Below are 27,951 nucleotides of genomic sequence, written 5' to 3'. Positions count from 1 at the left end.
CAATTGTCAAAATTCTCCTGTTCAATTGGTGAAGTGTCCAGCAGATAGAGCCATTTTCCCCTAAAGCACACAGCTGAAATACAAATGTGAGAAGGTTGACTTTTTGATGTAAAAGGTGTTTCTATGTCAAATACAAATGTATTTTTAACTTAATTGAGATGGTTAATTTTAACCCTTGTGCTATCTTGGATGACCCCACCCTTACATTGACGTGTTCTCCCTACCATGACAAAGGTGGATAAAGGTGGAAAGATTTCATGTAATCCATGGACACCAGTGAAGATCACAAATCATTGAAGAAAAAAAGGTTCAGAGCACTGTCTAGTGGGTCTAGATGACCCAACTCCCAATGTTAAAGTGCCTAGGATAGCACAAGGGTTACAGTTAATCAATTAGATGTCTTCAGTTTCCAAGTTCAAATAAATGTTTTCAAGTGCAATTTTGTGATTTTAAGCTAATTTAATGAACTAAGATTTTAATTATACAAAGTCTACATTTTTAAACTATTAAAAAAAATTGAATTCAAGCAAAATTGATTTAAAGCGTATACAATATCAGGAAAATTCTGAATTAATCCTTGTGCCATCTTAGGCACTTTAACATTGGGAGTTGGGTCATCTAGACCCACTAGACAGTGCTCTGAACCTTTTTTCTTCAATGATTTGTGATCTTCACTGGTGTCCATGGATTACATGAAATCTTTCCACCTTTATCCACCTTTGTCATGGTAGGGAGAACACGTCGATGTAAGGCTGGGGTCATCTAGGATAGCACAAGGGTTACATGATAAAAATTGTCCCCAACACTAAAAATCTTCTAAAATAAATTATAAAACCAAAAAACTGACAGTATAAATACATCTTTTATTAGAACATGCTTAAAGAAATCTAAAATAAATAAACATTATGAATTGTAATAAACAGGTGTATTGCACAAATATAAAACATTGAAACAAAAATCAAAGTTCACATGAAGTCAAAGTGCTTCATTTTAGGAACCTACTGTAATGGTTATTAACTTAATGAAAAGCTGGAAAAAAACACATTTGTAAATGTAAGAAAAATGCTGGTTAACGGGTTTGAACCACAGCCCCACTGGTGATTACTAGAACCAGCTCAAACGTTTAAACCGTTTTTGACTTCTCTACTGCTTCAAAACTAAAGTCAAGTTAAATGCAGGTTCAGCATATATGCATGAGGTTGTGTTTTTGAAGATTTGAGGAGTTCAGTTTGCACATTTTTAAACATCAGTAGGTGATGGAGAAACGGGTCATGTGACTTCATCTTGTTCCACACAGCAGTGTCTTCCAATTAAAAAGTCTTTACACTGCAGAAGGTCAACAGGTGTTATTGCTAAATGATAGATAACTTTGTGGGTAAAGTCTGTTTGCACACAAACAAGTCAAATTCTTAGCTGTTTCATCAATATTTCTAACACTATTTGCATAATTTTTCCTTTTTCTGAGAAAAATGGGTCACCCAGAAACAGGAAGAGACGGATGTTAAGTATTTCCAGAGAGTGAGCAAACAGCAGGAACAGAAAGAATATTTACACACGGGACGATGGGTACACTGCAGATACGAAAGCACAAGTGCTAAGTAAGAACGTCAGACAACATGGAGGAGACGCAGAGACAGATGTACAGTTGAGGCCTTGGTGCTCGCTCTTGGCTTCCCTGTGTAGCACTGGCATCTTGGCTTTAGGCAGGATCACACAGCGAGGGGAACCAAGCCGGCAGACGAGGAGACGGGAGGTGCCGTGACAGCCGGCGTGGGGCCTGGTTTCAGCCTGTTCATGGTGGTGCTGCAAAATAACCAACAGAAGAAGCATGAAACCAAACTAATCTATTACCAACCATTCAGGACAGTTTGTTTTTGTTTTTGTTTTTTTAATGTGCTACTAGTAGTATTCATACCTTCTTGTTTGCAGAGCCAAAAATGACACTAACACAAAAAATGTGAATACAAGTATAACTATACTGGGATATCGAACAACTGAGTATTGAGCTCTTTTATATATGCATCCTTTCTGTATGAATTCATTTCTTTATAAAATATCTATTGTATAGTTTACTTCTTAATCATGTAAAAAAAATCGTGGGTTGTGTTTCATTACAGAGCTTGTAATCTTTTTTTTCCATATAGACATTTAGATTAGTGCACAAATGCACTCACAAGTGCTACGATAGGCCTCTCTGTAAGCTGGTGTGACGGGTTTTCAAAAGTAAAAACTATAAAACTCAGCCTTCATCTTTTAACCCTTTTGCTATCCTATGACCCCACTCTTACATTGACCTGTTCTCCCTACCATGACAAAGGTGGAAAGATTTCATGTAATCCATGGACACCAGTGAAGATCACAAATCATTGAAGAAAAAAAGGTTCAGAGCACTGTCTAGTGGATCTAGATGACCCCACTCCCAATGGTAAAGTGCCTAGTATAGCACAAGGGTTACGAATTTCAGTTGTGGGTGAGCCTGTTTGTGTGGAGTGAGCGTCCCTCATTTCCCATTATCCCTTTGTCCACACCCTCTCCCGCTAGCTTGCAGCGCTTCACAACTCCAACCTTACTGGTGCAACAAAAACAGCGAGCAACCATAATCCAGCCATACAGTTTTGAACCTGATCCCAGCTCAGACGAGGAAACAAAGGCATTTATGAATCTAGTCGTCTAGAAGAGGATGCATCAGAATGGAGCAGAGCAGGGAGCTTGTGACCCGTCCATCGTGGTTTGCATCAAACAACTACAAGCTTTATTCAATGGCATTATTTTGTCTGCTCTGACTCACAACAATTTAAATAAAGAAATACTCTGAAATGCAATTTGAATGTTAATGTTTGCTACACATGTCCTAAATTAAAAACAGCATTTCAATGGTAGTGGGTCTTTAAGTTGAGATCTTTCACTGGTCACGGCTGCGAAGTCCAACATCCTGTTTAAACTTCACCACCGGTTTCCAGCTCCACAAGGTGGCAGTAACACACTTGTGAGCTGCGTTGTGCCCCAACAGCAAAGAAGTCAGCATTTTTTAAACAATAATAAGTTATAAAGATCTGAAAAACTAAATGTGATTTGTCAAATTATGGAGTAGTAGTATGTGGTTGTATTTTAATCAAAAGTATCAGATTTTATGAAGCGTGACATAAATCACAAAGTGTGATTAACTTTTTTGTTTGTTTGATGAAAATTTCATATTTTCACTACCTGTTTCTCATCTCACTTATTCCTACCTATAAGTGGCTGTTGGCAGAGTACTGACTCGGGGTCAATCAAGGTCACGGTGATCGCGTTGTCAGCCTGCAGCAGCAACAGGCCTGTGCTGCTAAAACTGGAGCTGAATGTGAGAAATGTGGACGAGTTGGTCTGGCAGGTCCTGCTGGTTTGTGGCTTCATGTTATGATCAGAGTCTATCGCTTTTTTTCCTTTCATGCTTTTAGTGAATCAGTGGCATAAAGACCAATGTCTAAGTCAGTTTATGGGAAGTTAAAGTTTACATTTACAAAAATAAAAAGTAAAAATCTTCTCCCTATACAGGAAGACATACAGCAAGTCAAACATGAACACAGAATATGATATTTTTAGTTAAAAGCACAACGTTTGAGAGCTTTTAATTTTAGCCAAACTGTTTTCATTAACTTTCATTTATTCAAAATGTAAACACAGATTTTTGTAATAAGAACTTTTGGGTTTTTTGCCATTTTTTTGTTTTGCACGGAGGAACCACTAACAGCTGCAGCTTCAACTTAAAGAGTCTTTTTCCTTAAATTGTTTGGAAAATTAATCTCGATCACATGGTCTCAAGCCATTAATGCAGTTTCAGCTTGAACTATAAAGGCATTTCCTTCAAATTTATACATAACTTATAGAAGAGACCGGAGTAAAAATTCAAGGTGATTATTTGCTGATGCTGGCAAACAATATCTGCGTGATCCAGACTCGGAAAGTAACTACGGAGACATTTGGTGGAAATCCTGTTTCTCATGACTCTCACCTTAGACCACATGTGTCAAACTCAGTCAGGCCCACGGGCCAATTTGGCCCATTCTCTTTATCTGTTGACAGTCCTTGACAGCCATGCTCCAGTCACATTGGACAATTTAATTTCACCCTCCACAAAAATGGCCAAACGAAAGATGGACAACAGGAGCTTTCAAGACAGACAGGAGGCAGATTATCTGTTCACGAATCTAAAGGACAGACCTGTTTGTCTTATGTGCAGAGCTAACATGGCTGTAACAAAAGAATATAACACAAGAAGACACTGTATGAAAAGGTTAAATACTACATATCAGTTGCAGTTAGTTTTTCAATAAATATTGAGTTTGGCCCATGACTTTACTTCACTGCCTAATTTTGGCCCACTGTGAATTTGAGTTCGACACCTTTGCCTTAGAGGGTCACTGTTCTTCCCAGGATGTCTATATTGTTTTTTACTTGAGTCACCATGAACCATATTTTTTCTACAAGAATATAAATTCTAATAATAGATCTCTAGAAATTGCATTGTTATATTGTTTTGTCATTTTTGACTGGAAAAATCAGCAGCTCCACTGATTTAAATGTAACATTACACATGAATAATGTCTTGCTTAATGTAAGAGGATGTGTTCCAATTAAAAGCCAACAGTACTGTTGCTTTGTGAAAAAAAAAAAAACATCAAAGGAGGGGAGGTTTACAAATGATATATTGTCAAGTTGTTGCAGCAATTGTTGCCGTTATGTTTCATTTTGCAAAGGTAAATACATTTCCAGCCGTATTAAAACTTATATAATGGATTGTTTCTGAAATTTGCTCACTTTTATGTAATGACATAAATGGGAGGTTATTTAGCAATTACTTGCTACTCGAGTAGATCCAATCCAAGTGCTTTATTACTCTTACTCAAGTATTCTTTTGGATGCCTGCTATTTACATTTACCTCAATGCCCTTATGCTAAAGTAACAATACTTTTAATTGAGTAAAATATTTGAATTCTCTACCCACCTCTGATTATTATAATGGACAACGTGCAGCTGCAGTGAAATTGTTGAAGAAAATATTTGAAATAATGATCATTTTGCCAAACATCACAATCCCAACTTTCTTTTGAATCAACTCAGACCAGAAAAGATTGCATTTCAGAATTAGGAAAAGCAGAAGTAAGACTTTGAAATATTAAGGGTTAGATTCTAGAGCAACTAAAGACAGACATCTACCAGATCCGCTTCGAGTTAGGAGGGTTAAGCTCCACTTGTTATGAAACCACACTTCTGATAGTTTCTATGAGAAGAAGGAAAAGGTTTAAATTGAGTCCCAACGCTCCAAACAGGCAATCAAACTGTGATTACCCAGAATGAATGCCGGAAACGTAACCGTCTCAGTCCTGCTGGGATAAAAATGCACAGCATCTCAGATTTCTTTTCCTCCTTCCGGTTGGGGGGGTTAGGCAAAATAACCATGACAGCAGCATTGTAGCTTCGATAGCTGCAATGATGCTTTAACATTGATAATATGTTTGGGTTTTACTCACGCCTTATCATAATACGAGGTGTGCAGTGCTTGTGTGTAGATGGCTGTGTTTGCGTTCAGCACGTTGCCATTGTCGAGCGTGTACGTCTTCCTGGATTTCTGGTCCTTGGCAAAGTTCCTGCAAGCGGCAAGCTTGGACTCAAGCGCCTGGCAAAAAAAAAATTTAAAAAGGTGAGAGTTCTGCTTGAAAACGAGTGACAAAAGAAAAATCCGACAGCTGGAAAAAAAAAATGGAATGACATACCCCAACTTTCCGCAGTAAATCGCTAACAATGTTGAGGGCTGATATTCTGGCCGATGGTGTCAGAGGCGAGTTACTGCCGTAGCAACTGGACAACACTGTTAAGAAAAAGGTTTTGTGCTTTTATTTTGAAATAAGTCATCTCTGAATTACAAAAAGCTGCCAAAATTGTTCCATTAGACTGATCTTTGTTGCATTTTTTATGGTCGCTAATGTTTTTCATGTATTGTTTTCTCTAAAGTTTTTGAGAGTCTGCCATTTCATCCCTTACAGCAGTAATACAGGACATTTTCTTTCCCAATTTAAGTCTGTTTAATACATCTGAGGATTTGAACATTGTTTTTTATCGTACTTCTGAAATAATAGTAAAACATGTCTGCTTCTTATTAACAATGACAAAAGATAATAAACAGATTTAAAATAGTAAAGTGAATTTAAAATAAAATTGACTCTAAAAAAAAACTATATTTAAAAATGCAGACTTGGTGCACTTTTGAAAATGTAACTTCCTATTCCATTCTGCTTTCTAGATCCTGCTGAGAATTTTTTTTCCATTGTTGTAAAAGGCTTTTATTATTTACTCTCATTACGTCTATTGTGAGTCACTCATTGAAAGATTATAATTAAAGTTTAAGAAGTGCTCAGATTTTCTGTTGTGCGTGTATGACGGGGTGAGACAAAGAGGAGGAGGAGCTACCTGTTGGCGGGTTGGTGAAGACGGTGTCCAGACCTTTGCTCAGCGGGGTTGCAGGCAAGGAGAGGGACGCCTGCACGGCGGAGTCCATCTTCATGTTGTCCTGAGTGGGCGAACTGGGAGCAGACATCCGGCTGACATCTGACTGCCTCTCTCGCACAGCCAGCTCCTGCCTCAAATCTTAAAAGAGATCAATCAATTCCATTAATGCAAAGATAAAAACCTGAAATTCTGCAGGAATTCAGGGTTTAAATTGTCAGAACTGATCAAAGAGCAGCTAAACTAGTTGTATTAATGAGCTTTGCTATGACTGACAGTGCGGCTCCTTCGTGGTATTTGGTCAGTAATCACCTCTGGCTTCATCCTTTAATCTTTGCACAGAGACCATAAGCGACTCCTTCTCATCCAGCTCGCTCTCCAGGAAGGCGTTCCGCTCGATGGTCTGGTTCAGACGCTGCTCAAAGTTCTCCAGGGACACAATAGTGGCTCTGAGGAAAGCACCTCATTAATTCTGTGCTAATATCCAGAGAGACGTGTCCAATTATTGTTCAACCAAAAATCCCCGATATAGATTTAAAGCATCTGTAATTCAACATTCATCTGCAGATTAATTTGTTTAAATGAAAGCATTAGCACACACAGAATGCACACACCTCTTGGCTCTCTCCAAGTCATCGTTGGACTGTTCCAGCTCTCTGACGTATTTGTGAAGCTGCTCCTTGATGCCGCGCATTTGACCCAGGTCGTCCTCCAGCAGCGTGATCTGCTTGTAGCTCTGAGAATACTGCTGCTCCAGCTTTTCCTGAGGAAAACAGCATCAACATCAGGAAACTTCCCATTTAACGACAAGTATTTAAATATAGAAAACAGAAAAAGCACACCAAGTAAGCAGAAATTTTCCTTTATGACACGTTCTCAGTCATTTTTCAGCTTAACCGTCATTTTCCTCTTTCCGTGTCTGCAGCATGCATCAAGAGTGACCTATATTTCTATGCGCTGTGTGACAATTACCCCATTAAAAGCTACAAGCTTGTCTGTGAATCTGACCTATATCTGCTGCTGCTGCTGAAGTGGAGCATGAACAAACTGAAATGAAAAGAGCAGTCTGCTCCAACTCTCTACCATGTCAAATTCCCACAGTCTATTTTTACCAGAAAAAAAAACACAAAACGACCACATGCATTTTGTGTATGCGTTTCATGCTCTTGCAGAGTCACAAAGGGGCTCTTCCCATTCTGGAGATTTCCAGCTTGCACAGAACTAGCTATAAACATGCTAAGTCCTCCTGGAAACTTTTCATACCATGGGTTAACATGTACTTTAAAACACTACTTTGACAGTTTTCAAGCTATGCAACTTATTGAACTCCTGTGGCTTTTTTTGGATTTCACGTTTGAGCAGTCCCTTACCATCCCAAACAGTATTGCACTCTGTGAGTTAAAGCGTTTATTTCTCCTTTTTGCTGCATCATCAAGTGAAAAATCGCTATAAAAGGGCAATGGATTAATCAGAATAAAGTCAGCTTTTTAGAACTTTGTTCACATTATTTACTTCAATGTTGTACAGAAGCCACACACATGCACTCCCATGGGGTAATTTAGAGGCACCAATGAACTGGACAGACATGTTTTCAGGCTAAGCTCATGCTAGTGCAGAAAGAACATGCAAACTACAGAGAGGCTCGACTGCGGCAACTGTACTGACCATTTATAGAATAAAAACAACAACAACAAGAACAGACATGTTCTTCAATCTCGAGCCTTAAGCCAAATTGAAATATCCCAAATTTTTTTTAAACTATTAACAATCCCAAAATGTAAAATTAAATACACAAGCAACTTACATCTGTGACTACACAACATTCCAAAACAGTTTAGAATGTTGGCAGCCAGAATTGCAATAGCCTCAGGAATGTTATATTTTTCTATTCACACTATTCCATAAAAAAATGGAATGTCCTTGTAATGTTTGTTCTAAGCTTTTTTTGTTTTTTAAAGGTCAGTTTATCTTAGGTGACACCGTCTCTCTCCAGGTTTCAAAAGCTGCTCAACAAAGGGGTGTTAGAAAAAAATCGTTTCGCCGATATATTGCGATAGTTCATTTGGCAATACTTGTATTGATTGAAAATGCTGTCAAGATATTTATTTGATTATTTTAATTATTTATGAGCGTTATGTTTCCTTTGATCTTTTGTCCATTTTACACAACCTTGAATAGACTTTTCTGTCTGTCAAACACCCAGAGTTTAGATGAGTGAAATGATGGAAACAAATTCCCTTTGATGCAGACTCATTTCTATTCTTTTTCTTTAAATCCAGTAAACCCAATAAATTATATTATTTTATGCATGAGAACTATTTTTTGTTAAGAAGCAGCTGTTAGTTTGTTGCGGGTCTGGAATCATTAATGGTGATTCTAAGCCCCGCCCCTGCCTCTCTACCTGTTCACATCCTCAGCAGCTCCAAGTTGTTTTTCCCCCACGTGCAACCCCCCCCCCCCCCTCCAGTGTGTTCTACACAGCCAGCGCAACAGCGGTCATCATATCAGACAATGGACAGGATAATAGAGGCGTCCCAACGCAAATGTAATTAATTTTATGTGGACAAGGGTGTTAAAAATAAACAAAAAAACTTTTTTTCTTCGTTTTTTCATGTTCATGTGTCTACTACGAGATTGCCACTGACTGTCTTTTTAGAAGAACTTTCCAACCCATGAAAGACCCTGGTCGGCGTTCACAGCTGCAGACAAGCCCCCTCCGCGTGCCCACGCTTCTCTCTTCCTCCTACCCGCTCATGCTACCCAACGGTTTTAAAGGCACCACGACAATCTTAAAACATGATAGTTATTTTACAAAAACACAGAGCCGCAGCACAAGGATGAGAGAGCCGCAGGTTGCCAACCCCTGATCTATTCTAACAGAAAAACAACAACAAAATAATAGAAACTGCCACCTTATATTGCTGGTGTTTTTGACAACTTGAGTGACCCTGGTGGGTTCAGTGGTGTCAGGAGCAAATTTCCCTAGAAGAGTCTACTATGCAATAAAGGTTCTATGGGACAAGCCAGACTAAGAGTGGTCTAAATGTTCCCCTGAAAAAAAAAATATTTCCAGCAAACTTAGCTACGTCCTCCAGGCAGACGTCAGCGGGGCCTGGAGAGAAACCTGCAATGTTTCATGCAATCTCAGGATTGCATGAAAAGGCTTTCTATTATACACAGGAGTGTCCTTGTTAGAAGTGGACATTGACAAATGTTATTTACACCTTAAACATCAACAACTAAAGACAAAGACAGAAATGAATAAGTTTCTCCACAAAATAAGATGATTTTTTTAAATTGTTCTTTGCTCTGATAGGGACTTTGATTGAAAAAACTATTATAGCATTTTGAGTAAAACACATTGAATCGATCATTTCTCTTAATTAAACAAAAAATATACATAGAAATAATGTGTTTGTATTACATTTCACTATAAGGTAAAAAAAACAACATTTTTGCATGTTTACAGGAATAGTGATGAATCTATAGTCAATTTCTTGAGAGTAGCATCATATAGGTGATCCCACTAAAAGGCAGTTTGCAATCAAAACTGACAATTAAAACTGCAAAAAATAATAGAACAGGAGTTGATTAAAAATAAAAAATATGAAAACAATGATTAATTATTCATTGTGCCTTTATAAAAAAGCAGAAGGTACATTGCCACAGATGGATCATGTTAGGACGCATACAAATATAAGACTTTCTGCTTGTTTATTTGACTTTCTGCATTACCTTCAGTGTTTCCACCTCATTTTTGAGTCTTTGGTTCTCAGAGTGGAGGTCTTTGATGCGAGTCTCGGCCTGGCTCAGCTGAGCTTCCAGCTCGGCCTCCAGCTCCCGGCTTCCCTCCTGAAACTCCAGCAGCTCCTCCTGAGCCTCCTCACAGCTGCAGAAATACACGAGTCATTAGACAACTTCAGACAGAAGGAGGTCAGAGGAAGAAAATAAAAAACTGCAGGAGGCTGTATTCATCAGATTAGCTCAAAATCACTTTGCTTTTTGACTTAAATTTTTTATGCTTATGTGAATAGACACTCTGACCTAGAAACCATTCTTTGAAATGCAGCTTATGTGCCAAACTCTGCACATATTTTTTAATGATCTCAATTCTGCAGAAAAAAGGAGGTCACATAACTAATTAATAATTATGATCATTGGAAGATGCACAGGCAGATTAATACTTTGGTAAACTGACAAATGAAGGCAGTCTTTTAAAAAACAACAAATGATTTAAATATGTGAGTGGTCATTTGTGGGGGAAAAAAACAAACAAATGCATGAAGAACTGAAATGTAAAGAAGCTGAATTGAAGCCAAATACATAGCCTGCCTATAGATTTTCCATTATTTCCATGTAAAAACTCCAGTGTTGTTTAGTTACGGGTCAGTCACTTCTGCCTGAAGAACTCCTACGAATGAAATGACTGTTCTGACAAGCCATGTATGAACACAAAATGATCTTTATCTTTATGAAAAGCAAAATTTGAAAGAATACAAAAGAAGAGGGTACTTCTCTTTTCAGTAAACTGCTGCAGTCTATTAAATAGCTGATTTCTGGTTCTAAATACGCAAAGGTGGAGGCATCAAGTCTTTCGCACACTCTGGATTTATTAATATAATCCATATGGTTTATATAAATAACATTAAAAGAAGGAATCTGTAATTTAATAATTAAATGCAGTTTAAAAGCCGTTTTAAATGTATGCTTTGCTCTTTATTTGGAGAATCATTTTCTTTTCAATTTCTGTAAAATTGCAGCCAAGTTGATATAATGCAATTAGATAAGGGAAGAGCTCAACAGAAGAGGCCAGTTTTTGGTTGTATTCATATACTGTAAGTTACATTATATGAATACTAAGTTTTGCTAAGTTTTTTTCGTATTCATATAGAAACTTTTAACCAAATACCAATCTGATAATGCACATTTTTGGAGTATTAACACAGATTTCTCAGTTGACAATTGGAATTTGCTTTGCAGGAAGTTTGCTGTGTTCAGTGGCTTACATAAGTTTAGGGCGTGGGGTCTAAACTAGTTTCCTTCAGAGGATCCGCTGTCCTTTTTTTTCAGGTCAAACAAAAGAATGTCACTGAAACTGCAGGCCAGATACTGACTGAAAGCAAAAAGGTGTTCAAACTGGGAAGACGGGTATTATTTTTTTGTTTTTTTTAAACATTTATATAGACTTAAAGAGTTACTAATCTAGTTGATTAGTTAGATATAAAGATGGAGCAGAATTTTGTTGGAAAACATTTGGTGCAAGACTTCAGTTAACACTTTACAGACATTGGAAATAAAAGAACTTTAAAAAATTCTGATAAAGTGTTACAAAAATGCCACACACAAATCGTTTATTTCTTAACATAAACAAAAATGACAAAGTTCTCTAAGCTAGTCAGAATCCTTACTTTCAGCTGACAGATAAAGAGAGATTGTTCAGGAGTCACACAAACCAAGGTACATCTGATGGTCCTGCATTCAGACTGCTGGAACCAACAGTTTATATACTATTAAAATTTTATGTTGTGGGTTGTTCCTGACCCAAATACATTTTAAATGTAGAATTTTGAAGAAAGATAGTTTTTAGTATATAGGAAAATATCATCAGCCAGAATAAATGATTTATGGACAAACCCCAAATTCCTTATATATGAATATCTTGACATATCATCTCTGCCAGAAGTTTGATACTTAGAACAAATAGGATAGGCGATAATAAGTCACCCTGTCTTAGTCGTCTTTAAAGCATCTGAGTAATGTCTATTGATTTTTACTTTTCGTTTATGGTTCTTATACAGGTATCTAAAGCCACAAATAAATGTTTTCCAAATCCAATCTCTAATAATGTCTTTCATGTAGAACTTTGATTTTAAATGTGTTGTATGACCAATTTAGACACCAAGCTTTTAAGATTTTGTCATAAGAAGCAAAAATACAGAAGAATGTAAAGTTTAACTTTGCAATTCTCAAATCACCAATGTTTCTGAAGGGACAGAAATTAAAAGCAAAGGTTGGCATTTACATACCCTTTCTTGTACTTGAGGGAAAGAGCCTTCCAGAAGTCAATCTCCTCCTCCTTTGAGGAAAATGACTGCATCACATCAATATCCATTTCCATGATGGGCAAATCTAAAATAAGAGCATTAAAAATATAGTTAGATTGGCATAAAAACAATAAAAATCTGATTTAATTAAGTTGTTATCATTTCTCAAGAGAAACAAGAAGATACATTTCTTTAATAGTCATCTTAAGAACAGCCTCTATGAAAACCAAGTTCTCCTTCAAACATTAAAATTGGTCAAAGTCAAACTCCCAGGAGAGATCTGCAAACCAAACAACAGAACTGCACAACAGAGCCCTAACGAACATGTCTGACACAAAATGCCTTATGAAACCTCAATTACATCACATAACGTGGCACATGTAAAATGATCATCATTTTTAGCATTTGTGAACAAATTCAGATTTATTTGTGTACAATAAAAGTAACATTTTTTAAACTTCTTAAAGCCCTTTGTTCCCAGCTATGAATATATATTAATCTTGATTCGATATGACAAACTGTCAGTTGTAAAAAATAACCTATATAGAAAAAAATAAATCCAAAAAAACGCCCCTCTCACCCTCCGTGGCTGGTTTCTCACCCAAGTTCAGGTCCTAGGGTCCTGCGCAGTATCTTAGCTGTTCCTAGCACTGAACTTTTCTGGACTGAGAGGTCTGAGATCTTTCCAGGTATCTGTTGTAGCCACTCCTCCAGCTTGGGGGTTACTGCCCCGAGTGCTCCAATTACCACAGGCACCACTGTCACATTCACTTTCAAGGCTTTCTCCAGTTCTTCACTGAGTCCCTTGTATTTCTCCAGTTTCTCATGTTCCTTCTTCCTGATGTTCCCATCGCTTGGGACTGCCACATCCACCACAACAGCTTTCCTCTGTTCTTTATCCACTACTATCAGTCTGGATCTGGAAGTCCCACAGGATCTTTGCCCTCTCATTCTCTACCACCTTCGGAGGTGTTTCCCATTTTGACCTTGGGGTTTCCAGTTCATATTCTGCACACATGTTCCTGTATATTATTCCAGCCACTTGATTGTGGCGCTCCATGTATGCTTTCCCTGCCAGCATCTTACACCCTGCAGTTATGTGCTGGATTGTTTCAGGCGCCTCTTTGCACAGTCAACACCTTGGGCCTTGTCTGGTGTGGTAGATCTGAGCCTCTATTGCTCTGGTGCTCAGGGCTTGTTCCTGAGCTGCCAGGATGAGTGCTTCAGTGCTGTCCTGTAGGCCAGCCCTTTCTAGCCATTGGTAGGACTTCTTGATATCAGCCACTTCAGTTATGGTCCGGTGGTACATCCCATGCAGGGGTTTGTCCTCCCATGAGGATCTGTCCTCCAGCACTGTATCCTCTGCTCTCCATTGCCTGAGACATTCACTGAGCACACTGTCAGTTGGGGCCTTGAGCTTGATGTATTCATGCATCTTGGATGTTTCATCCAAGATAGTGGCTTCCACGCTCACTAGTCTTCGGCCTCCTTCCTTGCGGCTAGCATACAGTCTCAGGGTGCTGGATTTGAGATGGAAACCTCCATGCATGGTAAGGAGCTTTTGTGTCTTAACATCCGTGGTCTGTATCTCTTCCTTTGGCCATCTTATTAGTCCTGCAGGGTATCTGATAACTATGAGAGGCCGCCTGAGAGATAATTCAAACTTCATACTCACAGATACCATCATACTCTCACACACATACCACTATAGTCTTACTCACACACCAGTATACTCTCATATGCACAATCATACTCTCATACAGAGGGTAGTGTTATAGCTGCAAATCAAATTCATGCATACGCACAACTATTCTTTGTTACAAATACAATTATTTTTTACTTACAAATTATATTATACTCTTATGCATATTCCATAGTTTTCTAAATAGTGCTAGGAAGGTGTTTAAAAGACTATAATTGTCTCAATAAAATACAATGATTGTGCATTTACAAAAGTTTAATGGAATATATGTGAGGGAATAGTACTATATGTGCGAGAGCATGACTGAAAAGGAAGTTGCTTTGATCAAACAGAGAGGAATCTTAAATTCTCATTACCTTATTGGTTAATATGTTTAAAAACAAATTCTCCAAATGTAGCTAGCACTAGCTAACTTTACAGCTTTATCTGACCAGTGATAAACAACTATGGCATACTTCTTTTTCTTCTTATTCACGGGAAGGTTTTTTGGGGGCAAGTAAACGGTAATGAAGCTGACATTACTATATGTTTTACTCATGCACTAAGATGTGTTCAGGAAATTGTGAGAGAAACTGACAATGTTGGACATAACAGCATGCTAATGAACAGATTATTCTTCAAGCTACTGGATATGCACGGACAATTTCTATATTTCTCTCAATTAGTCAGCAACTTGAAGGGGGTAACAATCCAAGTTTAGGTGTACTGGATGAGCTTCTTGAATGTTTTTTCTTCCACAATAAATTCCTATGAAAATTTTATTTCATAGTTTTATTTTATTTAAGTTTTATTTTATATTGATTACGAGGTCCATCTCCCGAAATGCTGTTGTGTCTGATACCGTGGTGAGGCCACATGGTTGACGCGGAGTCTAGCTTCGGAGGACATGCTGCTGGCGCTCCCTGATGCACCTGCTCTAAAAATCCACCGCATTTCTTGCTCAACTGCCTCATTAGAAAAAGCCCCTATGGATGGCGGCTGCCACTTTGTTCCAACATTTTGGAGATTGTAGAGGCAACAGTTGTGGTGTTTAGGATGTTATTTAGCAATCCTATAGCCTCACTAAGACGTTCCTGATCCGCCATTCTCCAATTTTTCAAAGAAGGGCGTGTCAGGTCCATCATTTCGCGCCGCTTGAAAAATAACCAATAGCAAGCTGAGAATTTAGTTCTATGTCCGTTTTTAATCAAAATAACTTCTGTTTCAATCAAACTCTTACATGTGCAATTATTCTTCTTCTCATACCATATCATGTTGTTTTGCATTCACATTTATTTTGTCACTTCTGTACTTCCAAGTATGTTTGTATGTGCAAAATGATACTGTGGAACATGTCAAAGTATTGAAGTCTCTGTGAGCATGTATGAATGTAAATACAAGAAGATATGACTGTGCTTAAAAGACAGTATATAAATACTTATGAAAGAGTACACCAATATTTATATAAAGGGTAGGATTAGGCAAGCAAGAGAGTATGGAGGTATATGAGAGAGAGTATACTGTTGTGTGAGTAAAACTGTAGTGGTATGTGTGTGAGAGTATGATGGTGTATGTGAGTATGAAGTTTGAATTATCTCTCAGGCGGCCTCTCATAGATAACTGGCAGTGCGTAGCTGTTTATTGCCCGGGTCTTATTTTTGCTATTGAGCTGGCTTCTCAGGACTTGCCTTACTCGTTGGAGGTATTTAGCTGTTGCAGCTTTCCTTGTTGCCTGCTCAAGGTTTCCATTTGCCTGCGGAATTCCAAGGTACTTGTAACTGTCCTCAATGTCTCCTATTGTTCCTTCTGAAAGTGAAACCCCTCCTGTGTGGACTACCTTGCCTCTCTTTGTCACCATCCGGCTGCATTTCTCGAGCCCGAATGACATCCCAATGTCAGTACTGTAGATCCTGGTGGTGGTGTGGGTCAGGGAGTCAATGTCACGCTCGCTCTTAGCATATAGCTTGATGTCATCCATGCAGAGGAAGTGACTGATGTTGGCCCCATTCCTGAGTCGGTATCCATAGCCAGTCTTGTTGATTATTTGGCTGAGGGGGTTCAGACCTATGCAGAACAGCAGTGGGGACAGAGCATCACCTTGGTATATCCCACATTTGATGGACACTTGTGCAAGTGGCTTCCCATTGGCTTCAACTGTGGTTTTCCACAGCTTCATTGAGTTTCCTATGAAGGCTCTTAGAGTCCTGTTGATGTTGTACAGCTCCAAGCATTCAGTGATCCATGTGTGTGGCATTGAATCATAGGCTTTCTTGTAATCAATCCAGGCTGTGCACAGGTTGGTGTGTCATGACTTGCAGTCTTGAGCGACTGTTCTGTCAACCAGGAGTTGGTGTTTGGCTCCTCTGGAGTCTCTACCAATGCCCTTCTGTGTGTTGCTCATGTATTGATCCATGTGCCTATTTATCTTGGTTGCAATGATGCCCAACATGAGCTTCCATGTTGTGGACAGACAGGTTATTGGCCGGTAGTTGGATGGGACTGCACCCTTTGAGGGATCCTTCTGGATCAGGATCGTTCGCCCTTCCGTTAGCCAATCGGGGTGAGTCCCATCTCGTAGCAGCTGGTTCATTTGTGCTGCCAGGTGCTCGTGGAGTGCAGTGAGTTTCTTTAGCCAGTAGGCATGTATCAGGGCCCGATGCTGTCCAGTTCTTCATACCTGAGACTCTTTCCTGGATGTCTGCCACTGTGATATATATATATATATATATATATATATATATATATATATATATATATATATATATATATATATATATATATATATATATATATATATATATATATATATTACAGACCAAAAGTTTGGACACACCTTCTTATTCACAAAGTTTTCTGGAGTTTTGATACTGAAGGTATGATACTGAAGGTATCAAAACTATGAATAGCACATGTGGAATTGTATACATAACAAAAATAGTGTGAAACAACTGAAAATATGTCATGTTGTAGGTTCTTCAATGTAGCCACCTTTTGCTTTGATAACTGCTTTGCACACTCTTGGCATTCTCTTGATGAGCTTACAAAGGTATGTTTGTGTGTACACATATCCAATCAAAAGCAATTACCTCATTCTAAATGCTTATTGTCTTGCTTTCTTGAGTTTCAGAACAAGTATCGTTGTCCTAGATACATTAAATTCTGATATTAAATAAATAATTTAGTTTGACATTAAATAAAACCACATAAAGTGTGGAGGAAAGGGGGTTTCATCCTTAATCACTGCTAAAATCGTTCTTTCTTCAACAATTTGAGGTAAATCCAATTCATTTAACATGAGTGTGAATTAAAGGGATGGTTTTTTTTTAGAAAGTCAATCGTGTGTGTCAAATGAAACCTTTCAAAGACATGTTGAACACTATCCATCACACAGTCACAGCCTGAGCATGGAAACACAACTATGGCCTGGAGATCACTGGAAGATACATCAGGTAAAAGTTACATCAAAAATAAGAACAGTAAAAATATGGAATAATATAAAATAATTATTCTTCACTATAAATCTAATACAATTGCTGCTGAACATAGATGTCGGTGATTTTCTGGACACAGACGACCTCCCGAGAGATTATGCTGCGCTCGGTTGTCAAACTGGGTGTGCATCAGCAAATCAGCCATCGATTTATTCCTCTAATCAGTTCGTAATGTATTAAAATAAATACACGCTAAGAGACACAAACAGATACAAAAGCCGCACCTGCAGGTATGAGGTCCAAGCATCCGATGGCGGTGTTTGTCATGAGTCCATGGTGCTCGGTGCGCCGTCCTCTGCTGTCTGTGAGCTCAGCGGGATTTAAAGGGAAACGCACCCGGAGTCTGAGCGCTCATCACGGCGGCGGAAACGAGAACGGAAAGGGAAACAAGCACGAAGCAAATGAAGGAAAAACAACAACAAACGATTCCTTCAAAAAGGGAAGTCTTCAGAACAAGAAATGGGATTACTGAATAAACAACGTCATATACTTACTATAAGTAATAATACATAAAACAAACATAGTTTTACTACTTTTATTATTTATTATGAAATAATGAGTCTGTGTGGGAACATTCAAGTCAGATTAAAAAAGAGGATCATGACATAAAATATTAAATGAGCGACATAACTGCATTTTTAAACTGCAACATGAACCTCAGAGGACTTGCCTCACAGCTGTTTGCTGATGCTAGTGCTCCCCCTGCAGGCCTGTTTGTGAAAAGCAGCTGACTTGAAGTATGTCAAGCAGGTCAACTCCGGTCAAACATACTATATTTTAAATGCATAAATCGAATATGTAAACCAGCATCAACAAAACATAATAAAAACAACATCTACAACAGGACTGACTCCAACTGGATTTGTTAACAGTTTCTTTTTTTAAATGATTGATATAAAGGCTCTGCTGACATCGAGAAGGCCCGGTTCCAATCCCCGCTGGGTTCTTTGCATGGAGTTTGCATGTTCTCCCCGCACATGTGTGTTTTCCCCAAGCACTTCACTTTCCTCACAAAATTCTAAATTGCCCCTTTGCATTTGAGTGTCAGTGTGGTGTAGACTGGCGACCTGTTCAGGGTGTACCCCGCCTTTGTCCAATAGCTGGGTTAGCTCCTGCAACCCCATGACCCTGAAAGGCATATCATGCATTTAGAAGATGGATGGATGATTCAGGAGACCAGCAGCTATTTTTTCTGAAAACTATTCAGAAATATGAACTCTACTATTAAAAAATTAATGGGGGGATTTATCTAGTCAAAAGTATAAAAACAAAATTTATAAGCAAGATTTCAGAAAAAACATTAATTCACTTGAGTAAAGTACACGTTTTTAAAATCCTAATTAGGTTGCACTTCCAAAGCACTTGCATGGACCCAAAACACTTCACGAATCACGCACCCACATATTCATGTACAGAAACCTTTTTTACAAGACTATTTGTAGTTGTTTTTCCAGACATATTTATGAAAGCTAACTTTTATTTTGACACAGTCATTTGATTCTGAATCGAGTATGCACACAGAGACCGAAAAGTTAAAAGCAGAGGTAAATTGTAAGAAAAGAAGAACAAACTGAAATAATTTTATTATTATCTATAATGTAGTAGGCTACCGTGAAACGTGTTTTGGTGATGTGACAAAAGTTTCTTTAAATCAATAGAAAACACAAATATTTAATCCTTTTAACCAGTCAAAATTTGAACAAAATTAGCTGGGGGAAAAAGGAACCAGCTTAAAACACGCGATTTTTATTTTTTTAAACAAACATCTCACTAAAAAGCAGGACTTAGTTTGGAAACTCTTTTTTCACCTTCTATTGGTCAAAATACAGATAATTTATTTATCACCAATCTAAAGACGTGAACGCAGGCAGCCAATATTGTGCGGTCACGTGTTGACGAAGCGCGTTGCCGTGGTAACGGACAGAGAAACACAACGCAGTCCAAATCTCGTGGTTTCAAACATGGCTGCTTCTCAAAAAGTCAACACTTCCTTCAACAATTACTTAGAAGAGGAGGAAGAAGACAGCTTCACCATGCTTGACGTGGTCTCGGGACAACTCAGAGAGGTTTGTGCTGGAGAATGAAGCCATGAAGCTATTTGTACTTCCTTAAAGAAGTAGCTTTAGTAAATGAGAGAAACTCTGCAAAACTGTATTTTAACCCTTTAAATGACGGGGCAAGCCATTCTATGCCAACCAATCACTTAAAAAAAAGAGAAAATGAACACTGGAAACAATCGTATTTTTTTAATAGCACACATACTTTACAGCCCTGCCCTAATAATAATAATAATAATAAATATTGCTTAGTCTTTTCCCCCTTAAACTTGAATGCAAATAACTCAAAAGCTTTTATTTCTAAAATTAGAACCTCTGCTAAATTTAGAAATGTTTTTCTGTCATTTTCTCTCATCATGAGGTCTATTGTGAGCTGGGATTTTTGGAGGTTAAAATAGGAACAATGATGCTGAGTAGTTTAAGCCTGAAATCCAGGCTTTTATTGTCTACCTGCTAGCAATTTGCCAAGACATTGCTAAGATATTTTTTTGATTGTTTCCACAGAAGATCGTGCTAAAACAGCTCATAGTGGTTGCACGAATTAAACAAGATCTGGATGAAAAAAAGGATCTGGGAGGTTCGCCAGCATCTAATTTGAAGTTAAAACCTTTAACACTGAATTCAGATTTATTGTGGATTCATTAACAAATTATTTCGAATGTTTAATTTAGAATCTTGAGTAACATTGTATTTGCATCATGTTAATCCATTATGCTCTTCTTTTACCACTCAGCTCATTATGAAAACATAATTTTTCAGTTAAGCAAGCAGCATAAATGGGATCACATAACCGGCATTTTATTGATTTATCCATTCTACCTGCTTCATATCATTGAAGTAAGTGTTGTTTATAATACAGATTTACAAAAACACAACTTTAAAGTTTGCAGTTTTAGAATTTTTACATATCAAGGCTGTTTTTTTGTTTGTTTGTTTTCAGGCACCTAATGATATTCTGATATCTATTTTGAAAGACCTCAAAGTGGAGCAACAACAGCCAGAAGGGTAATCTCGTTTTTCAAAAACAATACACTATTATAATAACGACTTCTTATGAATTTTGAGTCTTTTTCTGTTTTTTTTTATTTTTTTTTTTTTTTACCTCTCTGCTAATGCCGTGTAGCTTCTTTTTTTTTTTTTTTTTTTTTTTTTTTTAGAGATTCTGGGTATCTGACAAATTTGACACTTTGACAGCAAATTTGACAGCCAGATCTGGTGCAAAAAATGTTCACTTTGATTTTGGAAGATAAAGATAACGGGACCATCCACATTTTTGTGGATGTATAGCCTCTGCGAACTGACCTTTTTTGATGCCCAAAGGCAGGTCAATATTTGTTATGAATCTGTTGCTGTAATAACACACACATCTATTTTTAGTGCCTTGCTGGAAGCCAAGATTGTCTTTGTGACACAGAAACTTCAAAGCAGACTTTTCCAGCAGTGGAGCTACAAGGTAAGTTTATGTTGGACTTTGAAGTGGGACAAACTTGAACAGATTGGGTTCGGAAGTTTTAAATTCTGTCAGTGCCTGTATCTTGTCTGTGTACTCCTGATGAATTGTCATCTGTTGAATGCTCTGACTGTAACAGGTGCTGAAAGTGAGCCAGGCTGCAGGGGATGCTGCGCAGGAAAAGCTTCATTGTGATAAGCCAACAGAGATCCTGGTTTGTGATGTCTTATCAACTCTGCAGAAGCTGCATGCACAACTGGAATTACAGAAGAAGGTTCATAACCATTTCTCCAACATTTCATTTAGTTTTACTCATTTTTAAATACGTGTAACATTATTTCGATTTGGGGATTTCTTATTTCAAACAATAGAAATAAACATACAACTAAACTGAGCTGAACAACAGAAAATTTCATACACAAATTTCTCAAACTTAGAATAATCAGTTGTGACTAATTGGAAAATTCAAATACTGTACATACATCCACATACACTTGTTTATAATTCAGTTGCTACTATTATTCATAAATAGACATATTAGATCTTTATGCAAACTGAATATGACACCTGAGACTATTAAATAGTAAGGTTCTCAAAAGGAGTTAAATTGATTGCTTGAAAGGAAGTGGGAGGAGGTAAATTAATATATAATCCCACCCCAGTTTTGTTTTACTTGACTTTTTTTTACTTTCTTTACATGTTTATCTTATATTTATTTTCTATTTAAAATGAATGATTAAAGTTTTTTTTTTAATTAAGATAGGAAAAGAGTGAGTTTTTAGGATATATTTTCCTTTTGAACAGGTTCTTCCTGGGTCTGTGATCGACAAGAACCCACAGCTGATTGTTTCTCAGCAAGTTCTGGAGAAACTTATGGGGCGAGAAGAACTCCTTGATCCTGGGAGCTACCTACTTATGTACAACTCTCCTCTAAACATCAGTATTGAGTTTGGTAAGAACTCTCAACTCTGACTCCTTAAGTGAAATGGAGGATGCAAACTTTCTTTTCTTTCAACATCATTTAACTCTTTTGACAGGAGAAACGATGTCAGGATCTTTTCTTTTTACCATCTGACATTCTGGACAAAAATATGAAGGTAAGATTTTATCTTTCCTTGCACACAGACAGACATTTTTTTTAAGGCAATAATATCCGCACCTCTTATTTTGAATAGATTTTATTGATCACCCTAAAACTGAAGCCCTGAACAGTGACTAAAAAAAAAATCCTTAAGTCATCTGTCTCAGAAGAAAAACACAAAAAGAAAGAAAGAAAAATTACGTGATTTAATGTCATCAACAGAAAAAACTTGTACATTTACATCTATTTTTCCATAAATGTATGTCTTTTTTTTCTTGTCAATTTGTGTCTTTAAATTACGACACTTAAAGTAATGCATTTAAAGATTAAAACACACAAATTTAAGTGAAAAAAGTTATAAATTCTAATACGACTTTATTCCTGTAATTTTACAGTTACGACTTAAAGTAGTAATTAATGAAAATATCTTTTTGTAAAAAGGCTTTAATACTCTGTCTCAAAAGCAGTGTTAGCTACAGGGAAAAAATAAAAAAAAGGAACCCACATTTGAAACTGGTTTTAGCTTTAAAAAGATTAATACAAAGTTTTGTGTGCACACTTTAAACAGTAAAAGAAGCAAACATTACATTCACAAAATGTTTTGTTGAAATATAGCTTCCATGTATCCATTTCTGTCATTAAAATATCATATTTGATTTTTTTAAATAAAACAATACATATATGCTATATAATTTCCTTTGTTGCCGTCTTCTTTTAATTTCTTTAAAGTATATGATTTTATTAAAGATCCACTTCTGGTTCAGAAAACATTTTCAAATGTAGACAAATTAAAACAAATTCAATTACCGTATTGTGATTCAGGGGAAATTTTTGTTTTGTTTCCCCCTAATGATTTTTTTTTCTTTACAGGATACAGAACTGATCTAGAGCTGAAAGCTTTTAGCACCACTACCTGGCTTTTGAGGTTTCAACCAAAGGCTGTTTGTGACCTGATGCCACCTAAACAAATCGTCAATTGAGACTTCACCAAGTCCTAAAACTTCTAAAACATAGTATTTCTTTCTTGCCTTCATTGTTTTTTTCTAATTACTAATTAATCTATTTTGTTTTTAGGAATTTCACAAATTAAACTGTTTGTTCAGTATAATAAATGTTTGTCTTTCTGCTCAGTGATGGAGCTCCTCTGTCTGCAACCACTACAGTTTTTGATAAATTCTCAGAAGTCTGGAAATTATTTCCCTTTTTCACAGAACCTGCTTAAATTTAAGTAAGAATTTTAAAATGTAAATTTGATTGGTTTAAACATTGATTTCTGCTTAAATGTGATACTAAACATTCTTTTTAAACGGTTCTCAATGCATTAAGAAGATTTAGTAAAGCAGGAGGCCTCATCATCCTGCTGTCAAGGCGCACTAAAGCATTCATGCAGTCAGATAAAAAAATATCTCACCTAACAAATTTGGATGCAAGCAAAACCATGACAGTTCATTTTTCAGGCATGAGGTTAAAATGACAAACAAGCAACACATGTCCAAATAATTTAAAAATGTTTAATATTTTCAACATTTTACATGAGGATTGTTGTATTTTCTTTTATTTTACACTTGGTGAGTGAGATACAACATGTCCAAGTAAAGGCATTTCTTCTTTTCTCCAAACTTTGAAGAGTCCACAGCATTTTTAACAGTTTGACACAAAGAATTCCAAAATCTGAAAAAGTTAATTTATCCCATGTCTTCTTTTCCCTTTTATTCTTGGCCCAGCTACTTGGAAGTTGCCACATTTAATAACAAGAGAGGTTATGGCTGCATGCACCACAGCACAATATAAACCGTAAAAATAAAAAAACAAAAAAATTGTGTTTCTGTTTTTCTCTTTTTTTATTGGCTGTGTTGATTTTACACAATAGTTTGAAGTCATTTTTTTTAAAATCTCAACTTCAAGTGCGATGTCGTTTTTGTTTTTTGGAGAAACGTTAAAAAAATACCCCAAAAAAATCTATGTCTGCTCATGAGTTGTAAAAACAAAGAGAAAATTATGAAAAGATTCTAACAAACGGATGAAGATTCATTCACTCATCTTCTTCCGTTTATTCCCTTTCGGGGTCACAGGGCTGCCGGGGTCTATCCCGGCAACTTGTGGGCGAAGGCAGTGGGCACCCTGGACAGGTCGCCAGTCTGCCGCAGACGGAGGAAGATTTTTACTGAAAATGATGAAGGGCAGCTTTTCCATCTAAATTTGGTCTCCACATCTTGCAAAAATGAAATACAAGCACAATTTGACAGGAGCTAAAATACAACATATTACATAGCCATGGATCAAATGCATGCAGCTGAGTTTCACAGAATACCCCCCAAAAGTGATAATAATTCTAACTTGAAGATTTTTATAACTACTGGTACTACAGAAACAAGCTGCCTCCATCTGAAGTCAGCAGATAAACATGGTCAGTGCATCCCACCTGTTTGGGTCGACATTTGGGTTTCAGTGCTCCAAGAACAAAAGCTGCAGTAGGCAAAACCGCTTTTGGTATTTAAGAATCAATTTTACGAACAAGCAGGGATCGAAAACCTTTCAGTACTAAACAAAGACCAACACATTTTAACACAGATGTCCAGACAAAGAAGAGGAAAATCACTTCAACAGAGACCGTCCGGAACATGAATTTAAAAAAAATCTGTTTTGGACTTAGGATTTTTTTTGTTGTTGTTACATTAGCATAAAAATTAATGCTGCGTTATTAAAGAATAAGCTAATATGACTGATTCTTTACACAAAGACATTTAAAACTCTGCAATTATGTGATTTAAAAAAGAGAATTGACTATTTGAACTTAAAAAAGCCATAATCCTTGCGATGTGCATTTATCACAGTGTTAAAGAAAAACATCGTCTGCAGCTGATTCATCCCTTTATAACTGATCCTACAAACGTTTTTCCGTTTCGAGTCTTTTTGCTTATAAAGAAATGTTTTAAGAGTCTCCTTTTGTAGCACCTGCCTTTTGTTTGAACTAGATGCGAGGAATCACAAGTGTTGATGCTGCCTGAGGCCAGCTTCACACCAACTGAAGGTGGCTATGCTGCAGACTTGTTGTGCCACGGCTGCTTTTGGTACCTGAACCCTATTTTGAAACAGAGATGCCTCAGGTTAAAAAAAAATGCAGAAGCCAAGAGTTTTTCTTTGATGGTTGACATAATTTTGATAGTTATGACATAAAAACAGAAGTTTTCCACTTATATGGAGCTGTCAAAGTAAAGGCATAACAGGTTTTATTGTTTGGAAGATGCTGTCTAAACTTTGATGCTGCAAGGAAGATGCTAACCCACTTTCGGTTAACTGCTCTTGTGCCCAGAAATCAAACCTAAGAGATGGCGAACAGCAGATCCCTTAAAACACAAGAGCTGATTGGTGACACAACCCAGACAGAGTAAAGCCAGGCTAACTGTAAAAACAGGGATGCAGCGGCGTTAGTGGCGTCTTTTTAACTTTTAACCCCTCTGGGTTTGTTTGCGACAAAACCTAAACAGAAAACAGTTTTCAGCAACACACATCCTCATATTCAGAAGTATCAAAGATGGAGGACAGGTATAAAATGAAACACAATCATCTTGTACGCTACACATGTTGATGGTTTCTGCAGTGACTATTAGCCACAAGCATCTGTAGAACAAAAAATGTTCTTTTCGGTAACTGTAAAGCTGAAGTCAGGATTAAAGAGGTTTTAGAGGTAAGAAACAAAAGCTGTTTTCATTTCATCTACAGTATGAAGTTCATCTGATGTTTTGTGGGATTGTGACATTGTGCTACAAACAGCAACACTATATGAACAGTGTATCTTATTGTTTGTCATCATGTAGTTCTCATTAAAGTATTTATCTATAAACACACTGGAATCTTTTCGTAGTCAGTATGTACAGAACACATATGTACAGAGGCGTATTTACAAAGGTCCCGTTGAGAAATATCACATTAGAGAGCAGCACAGTGACTATGAGGCCATGTAGTGTATGTTTTTTTAAGGACAAAAAAAAGGTCCTGCGAATCGGGATAAGTCACGACGAAACCCCCTGCAAGGCAAATTAACTGCTGCTGTCTCAAACCTTATTACTCCTGATTCTCAAGCTTTCTTTCAAACTGCTTTTCCTGAAAAGGTTTCAGAACAGCAGCTGAAAACTTCTGGTCCCATGACGTCTTTTAAATCCACAAACAACACTCCGGCAAAGTGAGTAAAAAGTACTCCGAAATATATATATATACGTATAAATACTCTCATCAAAATAAACACATGAACACGTATCTTTGCACCCTGCCTCTAAAGCACTAATAAAGACAAAAAATATCAGCATCCTCTGTTTCCTGCAACCTGCAATGGTTGGAAATGTCAGAAAAAGTGCCTATTTCTGAAAATAAAGAAGTAAATCCAGCACTCTCCACACATCCAAGGATATTCACTCTTTTCAAGGATAGTGTGTTTTTTTTTATTAAGGATGTTTGACAACATTCAGTGCAGCGCTGCACTAAATAAACACATGAATTCAGTTGGCAGTTGTATATTCTGCCATTGAATAATGGCTACTGTCACAACTTCTGCTGCAAATCTGCCAGTCAGCATTTAACCTTCAGCATAAATCTGTTTGGGTTTGGACTCCTGGCATCAAAATACTCTTTCTTGCTACAATCTCAAGTTTCCATCTGGACAAATAAATATTGTAGTACTGTAATGATTACTTGCAACCACAACAAAACAGTTGGTTCCTCTCTGTTAGTAAAAGAGAACCTATTGAAACTTAACAAAGATTACAATATATAAAAAATTACCAGAAATCAAATAACAGCAATCAGACATTTTGTTTAAATTGTTCACCAGAATCCTTTAAAAACAAGCTATTGGAATTCACAAAAACAATGAGAACCAAGAAAATATTGAACAAATTTTGATCACAAGAATTTGTTAAGCTAAACTACCGGTAAGTCCTTTGATCAGCATCACAGATGTCTTTAAACCGTAAATCTGTCAGTCCTTTCCTTCAAAAGGATGCCAATAATCTCTGGGCTGTTTGGTGACATGCACCACCCTGAACATGGAGCACAGAAAGACGTTTTCTCTAGAAATTTAGAAGAAAATAATTAAAAGTGGTTAAGATTATGAAATAAGACAATGTTTCCGTCAGTTTGATGTTAATATGATTTCAGCTGCACAGATGACCTGAAAATCGATTTTTAGTGCTTTTAACATGTTCCTGTGGCATTTTTCTCAGGATGAAGGACATACAGAAAATTGAACTTAAATTTTATTTTTGAGTCTTTGTCTATTCAAATTGTTGTGAATCAGGAGTAAACAAAAAATACCATTTGAAAAAGCCTGTAGCAGTGATGGCAACAAGCTCTCTCTGCTCCATTCTGATGCAGTGGATGACTAGATCCATGCATGTCTTTGTTTTCCTCGTCTGAATCTGGATCAAAACTGTACGGCTGGATACTTTCAATATTGCTCACCATTGTTGTTGCACCGGTAATGTTAGGTAGGTGGTGGTGTGATCAGATGTCAACTGTAGGGGGAGGTGTAAACAGATGAATGATGGGAAATGGGGGTCGGGCGACATAGAGACTTTTTTTTTTAAGGACAACTGCTGTTCTGCAGAAACTATGTACTAGAAAACTAATTTTTTTTTTCAATTTAGGCTGAAGACAGCATGATCATA

General features: G+C 37.2%; 2 protein-coding genes across 3 annotated transcripts; one reads left to right on the top strand and one right to left on the bottom strand.

Moving 5' to 3' along the window:
• Positions 1-843: 843 nt before the first annotated feature.
• LOC101158643 (nuclear distribution protein nudE-like 1-B) lies at positions 844-18,071 on the bottom strand. The gene is made up of 9 exons (XM_004080660.4): positions 17,925-18,071; positions 12,511-12,613; positions 10,220-10,373; positions 7,099-7,247; positions 6,797-6,933; positions 6,449-6,625; positions 5,755-5,849; positions 5,512-5,657; positions 844-1,803 (listed from the first exon to the last, which is right to left on the bottom strand). Exons 1-9 carry the CDS (start codon positions 17,965-17,967, stop codon positions 1,710-1,712), a joined length of 1,098 nt encoding a protein of 365 aa, XP_004080708.1. The 5' UTR covers positions 17,968-18,071; the 3' UTR covers positions 844-1,709.
• A 1,364-nt stretch (positions 18,072-19,435) lies between these two features.
• tex47 (testis expressed 47) lies at positions 19,436-24,181 on the top strand. Of its 2 annotated transcripts, XM_004080659.4 has the most exons (9): positions 19,540-19,766; positions 20,262-20,334; positions 20,491-20,594; positions 20,698-20,762; positions 21,135-21,210; positions 21,347-21,481; positions 22,012-22,159; positions 22,245-22,304; positions 23,159-24,181. In XM_004080659.4, the coding sequence occupies exons 1-8, from the start codon at positions 19,662-19,664 to the stop codon at positions 22,280-22,282; spliced, it is 744 nt and encodes a 247-aa protein (XP_004080707.1). In that variant the 5' UTR covers positions 19,540-19,661; the 3' UTR covers positions 22,283-22,304; positions 23,159-24,181. The 2 variants fall into 2 exon arrangements, with proteins under 2 accessions (XP_020567611.1, XP_004080707.1); XM_020711952.2 differs by lacking the exon at positions 20,262-20,334 and having other exon boundaries at positions 19,436-19,766; positions 20,517-20,594.
• Positions 24,182-27,951: the final 3,770 nt, after the last annotated feature.

Source organism: Oryzias latipes, chromosome 19 (genome assembly GCF_002234675.1).
Source record: "Oryzias latipes chromosome 19, ASM223467v1".
Lineage (NCBI taxonomy): Eukaryota > Metazoa > Chordata > Actinopteri > Beloniformes > Adrianichthyidae > Oryzias > Oryzias latipes.
Note: the sequence above shows the minus strand (reverse complement) of the source record. Positions and strands in the feature narration are given on the sequence as shown.